This window comes from Cucumis sativus, chromosome 6 (assembly GCF_000004075.3).
Source record: "Cucumis sativus cultivar 9930 chromosome 6, Cucumber_9930_V3, whole genome shotgun sequence".
Taxonomy (NCBI): domain Eukaryota; kingdom Viridiplantae; phylum Streptophyta; class Magnoliopsida; order Cucurbitales; family Cucurbitaceae; genus Cucumis; species Cucumis sativus.
In genome coordinates, this window is record NC_026660.2 from 28,631,915 (window position 1) to 28,644,298 (window position 12,384).

Sequence of the window (12,384 nt, forward strand, 5' to 3'; positions counted from 1 at the left end):
AACCCTATTATTATATTTCGGTCAACGAGTCTAAATTGTCATTGATATTTTCAGGTTTTCATAGGTTTGACATTAACATAAAAAAAATGAATCAATATTTCTATAATCATAGAAAATCTATATCCAACGTAAATAATAACAAAATGTTACTATTGCAAACATTATATACATCCAAATTTATTATTTATTATTGTTATTATTTCAGAAATATTCATCAAAATTGATTTTTTGTCAAGATTTTTGTAAAATTATGACTTTCATATTTCTATTGATGTCGACATTTGAAATTTTGAATCTAGCTAAACGGGACCTAAATAATCACATGTGAAATTTATGACACTTAAAAATACTATTGCATCCAAACTAATCATCAAGAACATGTTTATCCTATCTAAAAATTCTACCATCAGCAAAATAGACTATTCACCCGTGAAATTTTTATCTTAACACTATTTTGATAGATAATTATACATGATTATCATATTGATCACAGTGTTCATAAAAATTTCATTTCCAGGACGATTGCTAGAAGCATATAGTTCAATAATCGAGTTGCATTGGGGACAATTACTTTCACAAAAGCTAAAGAAAAGTTTGTCATAAGTACTAACGAGGATAATATTTTACCAGTCAGGACATTTTGCAGAATTCTAGTTTACACTACGATTTGTTCAACGTCACGGATTTTGCTCGAACGTTCAAGAATAATCCCCTGGAAACAACCAAATAAATAAACATTTGAGGGGTGTTAGCAACTAGAGAGAATATAAAACAACCAATGGTTTAGATATAACCAAGTGAAACGAAACCAAGGAAGTATGCGTACCAACAGAACGCGACCAGGCTATGGAAGATGACACGAAACTGAAGAGGCATAAACTGGTGATTTATCCAACCAACAAATGGCCAGAACTGAAAATTTATACATTCTATTAATATGAGAACGAGTTCTAATGGGATTTAATGAACACCGTTAAATGAAAGAAGCAGCTCCCAATCAGACTCAAAATATTAGTAGATATAGCACAATACAAAAAAAAAAAAAAAGCAGATACAACAAAATTTAGATCCAGCTCTAGAGTCTACCACCGATAGACTATATATTGATAACTCCTATCAATGATTACCCCAATAAAACGAGTTGACAAATGAAGCAAAGCTAATGAGTGGGAAAAGGGAATTACCATCCAAGCAGTTAGCTGGAGTGAAGGAAATTCCTTTTTAACCTTAGCTTTTACCTGGACCCAAGTCCTTCCTGCATTTGAAAGCAAGGATTTAGTAGAAATAAAATCAGGAATTTTTTTTTTCTCTCTCTCTCTCTCTTTCATCATAATGTTTAAGTAAAAAGTTTGGACATGGATTAGAAACTTTGCTGAAGGGAATTCTTTAATAGAAGCAATAGTTTTAGCAGCTAAAGTTACCAAGGTTCATTGCCTTTATTCAAGCTTCTTCTTTTTAATGGTCCTTTTTACTGCCTTTTTTTTATATGCCAACCATCAGTATACAGCTATTATTGAAATAAATAAATGGTGTCTGAGAAACCGATGGCTGCTTCTTCATAGGGATATCTTGAAATTTATACTCACCCTCAATAATCAGTCCGTAATAAACCAAGAAGACAAAGTGGTTCCAAGGAGAGGCTGTCAATTGTTCCAACGCCACCTGAGGAAAAAAAACTAAATATAGTCATAATACTCATATACAATACAACGAATTTAACACTTTTCACTAACTAAATTCACCATTCGCCACCCACCCCAACCTTTGTATCTCACTTAGTTCATCGCAAATGTTCTTTGAGATGTTGATAACTCTCAAATTTGTTGAATTTGATAAGCTCTCTTGGAAAATTTTCTATACCACCACAACAGTTTTTCTTGATGATATGACTATGAAACAATACTCACTCTTTGATACGACGATATCTACAGACTATCACAAAGCAGTATGATAATTTCAATAATGTAGGTTGCCAGTGGAATGTAATGGGAACTAACAATAGTATGGTGCTGCTCCTAGTTGATAACAAACTTCAGAAACCAATTACCTCAATTCTGAGAACCAAAAGGAAGAATAAATGGAAGAGGACAGTATATAGTATATACCTTCTTGGCAACCGTTTTTGTGTCTCTTTTCCCGTGGAAGATTTTATCTAGTATTTGGTGCAGATAATGGGCAAAAGGTCCAAGGTAAAGACATCCATAAAGCTGCGTGGAGCCAATCATGAGCGAGAACCATTGTTTTCTTTCAACAATACACACAAGCATGGAAGTTGGGCTTATCAAAGATCATGCATTCAAACTATTGTTTTCCTATAGAAAGGAGATTTCCAACAAATATGTTCACTATTCAGTATTCAGAATGAACCTAGAGAGGACCATACCACTTTAAGTAAAATTCGCTTCAATTGAAGTTTCTGTATGCCAGTAAGCTTCTGGGAAGTCACATCGCTCAATGCAACCAATACTCCAGATGTGATTACCTAGTCCAACAAAAAGACACATCAAACAAAAGGGTCCCATCTACAATGGTGTAGCTTAAGCCTTGAATACAAACGAGAAAATTCTTGAAGAACTATAACTCAAAAGGACTTTGATTCAAAGTACGCAAACACAAGAGATTAACCTCGACTAATCTCACAAGACAACTCGCATGAACTTACAACATTTGTACGTCATGGAAACTAGTAGACAATAAATCCATGAGTGTTACCATGAACTAAACTCATTCCCTCTAAGTACTTTGTCAAAGCTACGACCATTAACCACTGAACAAACCCCTGATGGTTGATTTATAGAGTAAGTAACAACTAATTAAGACCTTGTTTGGTAACCATTTAGTTTTTGGTTCTTGAAAATCAATCTATAATCTATAAGTCTCACTTCCATCCATTTGTATCCAAATTATATTTGATTGATTTTAAAAGCAAAGCTAAATTTTGAAAACTAAAAAAAGTAGTCTTTAAAATTTACTTTTCTTTTTGAAATTTGGCCAATAACTCAACTATTTTACTATCATGGTAAAAATTTGAGAAAATAGACTTAGTTTTGAAAAATAGAAAAGTGAAATAGTTACGGATCGAGGTCCAAGTATTTGAAAAAACTAAACTAATTAGTCCATAAATCTCAGTACTTCAATTTCCCTCCTTAAACAAATTAGCTCATCCTCGAGTTCAAAACCAACAGATAAAGAAGGAAGTGAGGAAAGTTCCAAAGCCAATACACTTGCTTTTTACCATTATTTAAATAAACTCAATCTGAAAAAGGTCTGATTTCAAGTCATCGAAACAACACATTATTTTAGTTAATGACAAAGCCATTTCCATCCAAAACTATGGATCATTGAAATATCAAAAGCCCCAAACTAGCTGTTGACAGATTTCAATGTTAATAAATAATATATCCAGAGTTCATTAATGTTTAGTCGAACAACGTGTGAAGTGGGGCTTGAAGTCTGACCTCCGGGTCGAGATATCATATGACCAATAAGTTAAATGCTGAATGTTTGTTATATTTAGATCTTCAAAATGAAACAATTAGAAAAAGGGCATATCTTTCAGCTTCACGATATGCCCGTTACTTAGAAGCTCACTGAACTGGTAGAAAAATGTGGGGAATAAACTAAAAGCTTTACAAATCTCAAGTAGCGAAAGACCCCCAGTATAAAGAAAAGGAGAAAACAAGGCAAATATAGAAAACCCATCAAAAAGAGAGATTCAAAGCGAGGGAAAAATCACCTTGGTTCTCAAAGGGTGATGATTAAGTTGGGAAAGATACTTGTTTAAAGCCTTCTTGGCTAAAGAACCCATTATGGCTTTCTCTCTTTCTTCTCCAAGCAACAGCAGAGAGGATTGAGTTAAGAGTCTGAGTTTTGGTCACAGTAGTGTTTCATGAAATCAAATCTTATTGTCCGCTTCTCACAAAATATCTGGATAATAGGGGGCCACCACAATGACCACATGGAGTCGAAGAAGGCTAAGTAGTAACTACCCCGAACGTGAACAACTAAATTGGAAAGAAGAACAATAATTTGCTTGCAATCATAAATTGCGTATTGGACTGGAGGTTTCGCCATTTTCTGACCACAAGCTCGTGGCAGTTGGGGAAATCTCATTCTCCGTGGACGGACAAGCCGGGTCAAGAATTGTCATTCTCTCCTCCGCTTTTAACCCTAACCCGACCCGTTATTTGATTTCAATTTTCGACTTTAGTATATCTCATTCCATTTTATTTCTTTCAAACAAGTATTACATTCCATTTTAATTGCTCGACCCTTCATATTCTCTATCAACTAAAATAGATCTATAGTTTATAAAAAATAAATGATTTTGAAGGTTGGTCAAGAGAATATTTAAAGTTTATGTTGACCCCGTTCACAAACGTACTGATATAAAAATACACATTCCAAAAGGAAAATGTCAATATCTTGAAACTTTTAAATTAGTCATTACTTGAATTAACTTTGTCTCTTGTATGGATGAAACATCTCGAATCCAAATAAAAAAGAATCTATTTAGAAGTTAAGTTCATCAAAAGTCTTCAACAAAACTTTAAACATAGTAGATTCGAACGAAAACACACATTTACTGTTCTTTTAAATTAAAAATAGGGATCCCGACAAAAGTAACAAAAAAAACCTATTATAACAAAACTTATGTCACTACATTTTCTAAATTGCAAAAATAACAAATTTAAAAGTCGATAATCATATGATTGTAGTTTGATAACCCTCCGATATTTCTATTATTATCGTATGATAGTCACTAAATTTGACATATTCGTAATATGTAAAAAATAGATGTCATAAACTGTTCTAAATATTAATGCTATTTGATGCAATTTCTGTTTAAAGTGGATCTAGTTATTTGGGAGAACATCTTTAATCTAACTAAAATCATTTAAAGTAGACCAACTAAGCTTTTTAGATAAAGATATGAATTAGTTATAGTAAAAGAAACAAAATTAAAAAAAACCGGAGAAGTTGGAGAACCCAAAACCAATAGCTTTTAGAAAAACCGAAAACCAACTACTTTTTACTTCCGCTTCCATTTCTGCTCGCCACGCTACGTGTCTTTATTTATTTATTTATTATTATTATTATTTTACGTTCTTTATTTTTATTTTTGTTCAGAAACGGCGGATTACAATTTAAAAATTAACCAATTAATTAAAACCATCACAAAATCAAACAAATCTATGATCAAGTCAGGCGTAAATTCTGACTACTATAAATATAAAAATAGTATTTATTGGCGTAAAATGTAGTTAAAGTTTTAGATACTTTTTGTTCCAAAGCTCCTATGTTTATAAAGTTATATTACGTATGACATTAGCATGAGATAGTCTATTCAATAAAGAAATATCTAGCAATTAAATTTATTTTTTTAATTTTTTATATCATTTTACACTCTCTTTTTTTTTAATAAAAGAGTTCAGTTATTGATTAAATATTTATAAAAAAAATTATTTTTTAGTTTTTAAAGTTCAGGTTGGTTTTTTAAAAATTTATTAAAAAGTATGTATACAGACTTACTTTGAACAAAATGAAAAAACTAATAATAATCAAGTCTAAAACTTCGTCATTTAAAAATAATTAAATGTCTACGTACTTGTTTAATTATTTTATGTGACCTAACTAACTAAATCTACAATTATTCACCACATTTGCCGTCTACCTATTAAGTAGAAGTTTGAAGATCATGTAATAAGGAACTAAATTAGTATTTTCTTTTTACATAGCAATTTTATAAAAACTCACTTGGGAAAAAATCCCAACGTTAAGATTTGGAAAATATATTAGGCTTTAAATCCGAAAGGTAAACAAATTGATTGATTACTACTATTTTCCATTATTTTTACATTTTTGTCAAAGTCCTTTAAATTTTAAAATTTTATCTATAACATATTAAAGATTCGATGAAATGTTTTTCTTCCTAAGTTTGTCAACAAGGTATTAAAATAGATTTCCCAAAAAAAATTAAAGATAATAGACAGATCACAATTTGTAAGTGTGTATAAGTCTCTAATTAAACATATTAATAAATAATATTAAGAGTTCTTCAAGGTATGACCCAAAGTTCTTAAACTGGTTTAAGTTTAATGGATATCAACAAAGGGTACAAGAGAAGATATGTCCTAAAACTAAAATGTGAGTGCTCGAGTTTTGGACTGATCAATCAAACTAATATATATATATCAATTGAAAAATAAAACGAGTTGAAGTAAGATTGACACCCTACAATCTTGAGTGTCAGAAACATCTCAAACACTTGTACCATCACACCAAACTATGAATATGTCTTAAAGAATACTTATAAACAACTCAACTCAACCACCTTAAAAGATGATAAATAGTATCCAAACGAGAGATTCACTTTCTTTTTTTAGTGTATAATTGAATTAATCATTTATTGTATTAACTTATGTATCGAAGTATGGTAGACTCAACATCACATCGATAGAAAAATCTTTTAATCATATCAGTCAAGATTAGATCAAAGAAAAACAAGTCAAAAGTTGAGATCCTCCAACTGTTGGAATGTAACTAAAACAAATGAAATCTATAAGGTATGAAGTAGTTTCCGGGTTTTAAACCAATTCATTAGGAGAAAGCTAATGGAAAGTCTTGAATGCATTGAAACTATAGATTTAATTAAGGTTCAAAATTGAGAATTATATACAATAAAAAGAAAAAAAGGGGAAGTAGTTGGTAATAATCATCCGTTGGTTGTGTTCAACCAAAAAGAACAAATCAACAGTCAAACAAAGACTACATGGCAAATATTACGACATCGTTTTGTATTGGACACCAAATACAAGAGAGAGGATGTAACATTTTTGAACAAACGAAAATTAAAAATTGAAAAAACCGAAGAACGAGTCACGAGTCAGCTAGTGAGCCGAGTCAATTCAGCCCGCTTATCTAAATTTCTTCGTTTCTGACTTCGATTCATTTCCTCTATAAAATCAGCCACCATTCGGTATTCTCCCTCTTCAATTCAACACCAACATACAAAAAACAACCTCAAAACTTGTTCCAACAATGGCTTCATTACAAGCTTTATCTCTCTTCTCGGCTTCCCCTTCTTCAAGAACATCCATTACCAAAGCCGCAATTCATATCCCAAAGCTTCCTAATCTCAAAATTTCCGCTCCCAAACTCCCCAAAACTTCCACACCCTCCGTTAAAATGATCGAGCAACTTTGTTTAAACCAACCCATTATTAATGTTATTCCTACAGAATCCCCTCTCAAATCACAGCTCCGCGCTATCTTAGAAGCCGTAGCCGATCGTGTAGAAATGCACAACAACATTCGCCAACAGCGAGACAATTGGAATTCCCTTTTCCTCAATTCCATCAATATGATAACTCTAACCGCCTCTGTCCTTGCCGCCTCCGCACCCGCAGTCGGATCCCTCGGAGCTCCTCTTTTGGCTCTCAAAATGTCATCGGCTCTGCTTTTCTCTGCTGCAACAGGGATGTTGGTGATGGTGAACAAAATTCAACCCTCACAATTGGCTGAGGAGCAGCGAAATGCGGCTAGATTGTTTAAGCAGCTTCAAACCCAAATCCAAAGCTTGATTCTTGATGGAGCTCTTACTCAAATGGACGTCGACTCCGCCATGGAAAAAGTCTTGGCGCTCGATAAAGCGTACCCACTTCCTTTACTTGGTGCAATGCTTGAAAAATTCCCCAAAACGGTCAAGCCGGCTTCGTGGTGGCCCAATTCTTCTGAAAACTACGAATCTCAGGCAAAGAACAAAAACACCCATTTTGATGGAAAGCAAGGTCGAGAATCCAATGGGTGGAGCGATGAACTTGAGGCCGAAATGAGAGAGGTTGTGGAAATCGTGAAGTCAAACGACGCTGAAGATTACGTTAGGCTTGGGAATTTAGTTTTGAAGGTTAATAAAACATTGGCAATCACAGGCCCTGTTCTCACCGGCATTGCGGCTTTGAGTTCTGCTTTTGTGGGTGATTGGTCATCCACAGGGATGGTGGTGGCCGCGGCGGCAGGATCTTTAGCAGCCGCCGTGAACACATTAGAGCACGGTGGGCAAATAGGGATGGTGTTTGAGATGTATAGGAATACAGCCGGCTTCTTCGGGCTATTGGAAGAATCCATTAGAGGGACACTTGAGGAGAAAGATTGGGAAAAGAGGGAAAATGGTGAAGTGTTCGAAAGGAAGGTTGCTTTGAAATTGGGAAGAAGCTTATCTCAGCTTAGACAATTGGCCTCAAAATCAGCTGCGGCTAGAGAGGAAGGAATTTCCATAGATGAATTTGCCAGCAAGCTCTTTTGATTTTTGATTTTTTATCTTTTATTCTTTTAAAGTTTTAATTCGTTGATTCTTTGAGATGAGAAATGTTGTGTCCATCCAATCATGTAAAAAAAAGTAACGTTATTTGATCAATATACCTAACTATTCTTTGTTTAAGATTTATTTTCTTGTTAAGTAAATATTCGTACCTTTCATACAGATACATGGTCGAACTAGTTTAAACTATGATCGCGTTTATGAATCTGAAATAAAAGGTAGGCTAATTATAATGAAATTTTATTAACATATCAATAGTAATAAATATCTATGGCAAATGTAATTAAATTGTTTTATCCGATTATCTAAATATTATGTAAAGCTATACTTTTATGGTTTAGTGTTAATAAATAATTATAATCGTAATCATAACTATAATCATGATCGCATTTTCCAACAGAGTACAATCAAATTCCTTGGTGCCAATCACATTATTGATTTTGATTACATACTTGAAAGTGAGTCCATATTCAAATGATACTCACATTTTATATTATGTTTTAAGTATTGTAAATATAGTCTATATTCAAGTTTGACTATAACTATGATTTTATTGATACAATATGAATGGATAGATTCAAACCACAAACTTCATAATAGTTAACATATGCTTGTTTTCAGTAAAATAAACGTAACAACTTATATCCAATTTGACTACGATTGTACTTATACTAGTACAATATGAATGAAAAGATTCGAACCCCAAACTTTATGATAGCTAACATTTACTATATATTGAGGATATTATATCAATAGAAAATTACACGCTCATATTTATTTGAATTTAAGTTTAAATTCATATTCCAAATTTTGGATAAACTTTTACCACCCACTTATACATATTGATTGAACATTGAATTATATAACCCCATTCAACAAGGTATATCTCATATGGCTAAAAATTAATCAAAGGCTTACCTAGTCTAAGTTTATAATTCAAATTCTTAGACTCATATTTTCATCTCAATATATTTGGGAAGTTAAACTTCCATTTTTGTATTAACCATTTCTCGGTAAAGTAAGGAAGTGGATATGATAAGAAATAACTTAAATATGGTAATATATATGAAAATAGAGAATATAAAATGAAAATTAGAAATTACTTGCATGTACAAGAAAGAGATTATTATTAATGTGATTCACTAATGTAATGGACAATGAATAAATTATTATCAACCGGGTCTAATTATTTGACCAACCATCCATTCAATGTCAATTTAATTAGACCAATTTTTAACATTTAAACAATATATATATATATATATATAATAAATTAGGATGTAAAATGAAGTTGATATTAAATTGAAAAAATAAAACCCCAAAGTGATGGCGATCGGTAAGCAAGCACACCACCACAATAGCTTAAGAAAACCGAAAACCAACAATTATTTTAAACCGACAAATTGCGTAAGGTATTGTAAGTTGCATGGACTAATTAAGATATAATACAAATTGTGAAATGTCAACCATAAACGTAGATTCATCTTCTAATACAAACAAATTAATGGTCAAACATATTACTTGTTTGAGCTTCTACGACGTCATGCCTGGGGAGGACCTTGTCCAAGGACACAGCATCATCCTCATAATATAACTCAGTCTCCATTTTATTACTTTACTCCACACTCTCTTTCAACATAATTAAATTAAAAAATAAATACTACAATACTAAAAAATTATCCATTTATACCTAACACTTTTAAGATTGTATCTCTAAAATAACAACAAACCATTGGTTATATCAATTTATACTTTAAATTTACATGTGTATAAGAAATATTTTTATAAATACAAAGGCTAATGAAAATGATTAAATGGATCTTGGTGACGCACGAGCTGAAATGCAAGTGAAAGAACTTAGAAGTATGGTAAGGAAAAATGGAAGATATGAGAGATAATATTTAGCATAAAAGATCTAAGAGAAAATTTTGAGAGAGATCGGAGATGAACCATTTGATAAATATGAACGTTTGATATCTTTTTTCTTAAAAAACACTTATAACCCTTATAATTTTAAAATCAACTGCACATTCTTGTAAACAATCAAAACGTGTTAATAGGTTGTTAGTTGCCTTACATTTCTCAAATTATCATTTTAACTTCCAAATAATATTAAACAAACCATATTAAGGATTACCGAAAAGAAAAAAACTCATTTGAATGTGAAGTAAAAGAGAGAAAAAAAAATCAAGAGTCAAAGATAGAAGCATAGTACATCGTATGTTTGGGTGACCCAATCCAAGATATTTTTAAACAAATGATGAATGATATTAAACATAAAAATGGGGGGAAGGGGAACAAGTCACGATTACGAGTCAAGACAGCCTGCTAGTCAAAGTTTCTTCAAATTCATTTGGCCTATAAAATCAGCTACCATCGTCCATCAAGGTATGCATCCATTTCAATTCATTACAAAAACACTAACCCTCTTATTCCTCTCTTTCCCAAAACTAACAAAAGATTTCAACAATGGCTTCTTTACAATCTTTACCTCTCTTCTCGGCTTCCCATTCTTCAAAAACATCCACTACCAATGCCTCACTTCACATCCCAAAGCTTCCTAATCTCAGAATCTCCGCCCCCAAACTCCCTAAAACTTCCACACCCTCCGTTAAAATGATCGAGCAACTTTGTTTAAACCAACCCATTCTTAATGTTATTCCTACGGAATCGCCTCTCAAATCACAGCTTCACGCCATCTTAGAAGCCGTAGCCGATCGTGTAGAAATGCACAACAACATTTGCCAACAGCGAGACAATTGGAATTCCCTTTTCCTCAATTCCATCAATATGATAACTCTAACCGCCTCTGCCCTTGCCGCCTCCGCACCCGCCGTCGGATCCCTCGGAGCTCCTCTTTTGGCTCTCAAAGTGTCGTCGGCTCTGCTTTTCTCTGCTGCGACAGGGATGTTGGTGATGGTGAACAAAATTCAACCATCACAATTGGCTGAAGAGCAGCGAAATGCGGCTAGATTGTTTAAGCAGCTCCAAACCCAAATCCAAAGCTTGATTCTTGATGGAGCTCCTACTCAAGTGGACGTCGACTCCGCCATGAAAAAAGTGTTGGCGATCGATAAAGCATACCCACTTCCTTTGCTTGGTGCAATGCTTGAAAAATTCCCCAAGACAGTCGAGCCGGCTTCGTGGTGGCCCAATTCTTCGGAAAATTACGAATCTCAGACGAAGAATGGAAACACCCATTTTGATGGAAAGCAAGGTCGAGATTCCAATGGGTGGAGCGTTGAACTCGAGGCCGAAATGAGGGAGGTTGTTGAAATCGTGAAGTCAAAAGACGCCGAAGATTACGTTAGGCTTGGGAATTTAGTTTTGAAGGTTAATAAAACATTGGCAATCACAGGCCCTGTTCTCACCGGCATTGCGGCTTTGAGTTCTGCTTTTGTGGGTGATTGGTCATCCGCAGGGATGGCAGTGGCTGCGGTGGCCGGATCATTAGCAGCCGCCGTGAACGCGTTAGAGCACGGTGGGCAAATTGGGATGGTGTTCGAGATGTATAGGAATAGTGCCGGCTTCTTCGGGCTATTGGAAGAATCCATTAGAGGGACACTTGGGGAGAAAGAATGGGAGAAGAGGGAAAATGGTGAAGTGTTTGAAAGGAAAGTGGCTTTGAAATTGGGAAGAAGCTTATCTCAGCTTAGACAATTGGCCACTAAATCAGCTGCAGCTAGAGAGGAAGGATTTTCCATGGATGAATTTGCTAGCAAGCTCTTCTGATTGATTTATTCTTTTGATGTTTTAATTCGTTTATTCTTTGAGATAGGTAATATTAAGTCTAATCCAATCTGGTAAAGAAAACATTAACCATACATATGACTTTTAATTTTATTTTGAGATACTTTTATTGATTTTTATTTTTATAATCCAATTCAATTTAATTTTGAATATATCAATAATATAGCAGATATCAAAACATGGTCCAACCACAACCAAATCAAATTTCTAAGTATATCAAAAGTATATAAGGTATTTAACACTTTCGAACATAACACACATATCAATCAACTTAGTTTAGCAGTTTAGAGAACTTGTTAGACTTTTCCAAACGAG

General features: G+C 33.5%; 3 protein-coding genes across 3 annotated transcripts; 2 read left to right on the plus strand and 1 right to left on the minus strand.

The window, feature by feature from the left end:
* Nucleotides 1–422: 422 nt before the first annotated feature.
* LOC101221512 (peroxisomal membrane protein PMP22) lies at nucleotides 423–4,067 on the minus strand. Its single transcript, XM_004134724.3, has 7 exons — nucleotides 3,737–4,067; nucleotides 2,384–2,482; nucleotides 2,106–2,207; nucleotides 1,587–1,662; nucleotides 1,185–1,255; nucleotides 827–912; nucleotides 423–712 (listed from the first exon to the last, which is right to left on the minus strand). Exons 1-7 carry the CDS (start codon nucleotides 3,806–3,808, stop codon nucleotides 661–663), a joined length of 558 nt encoding a protein of 185 aa, XP_004134772.1. The 5' UTR covers nucleotides 3,809–4,067; the 3' UTR covers nucleotides 423–660.
* Nucleotides 4,068–7,041: 2,974 nt separating this feature from the next.
* On the plus strand, nucleotides 7,042–8,304 carry LOC101210330 (probable F-box protein At4g22030). Its single transcript, XM_004134928.3, has one exon. It carries the CDS (start codon nucleotides 7,042–7,044, stop codon nucleotides 8,302–8,304), a length of 1,263 nt encoding a protein of 420 aa, XP_004134976.2.
* A 2,420-nt stretch (nucleotides 8,305–10,724) lies between these two features.
* Nucleotides 10,725–12,188, plus strand: LOC101221272 (probable F-box protein At4g22030). Its single transcript, XM_004134723.3, has one exon. The coding sequence runs from the start codon at nucleotides 10,789–10,791 to the stop codon at nucleotides 12,049–12,051; it is 1,263 nt and encodes a 420-aa protein (XP_004134771.3). The 5' UTR covers nucleotides 10,725–10,788; the 3' UTR covers nucleotides 12,052–12,188.
* Nucleotides 12,189–12,384: the final 196 nt, after the last annotated feature.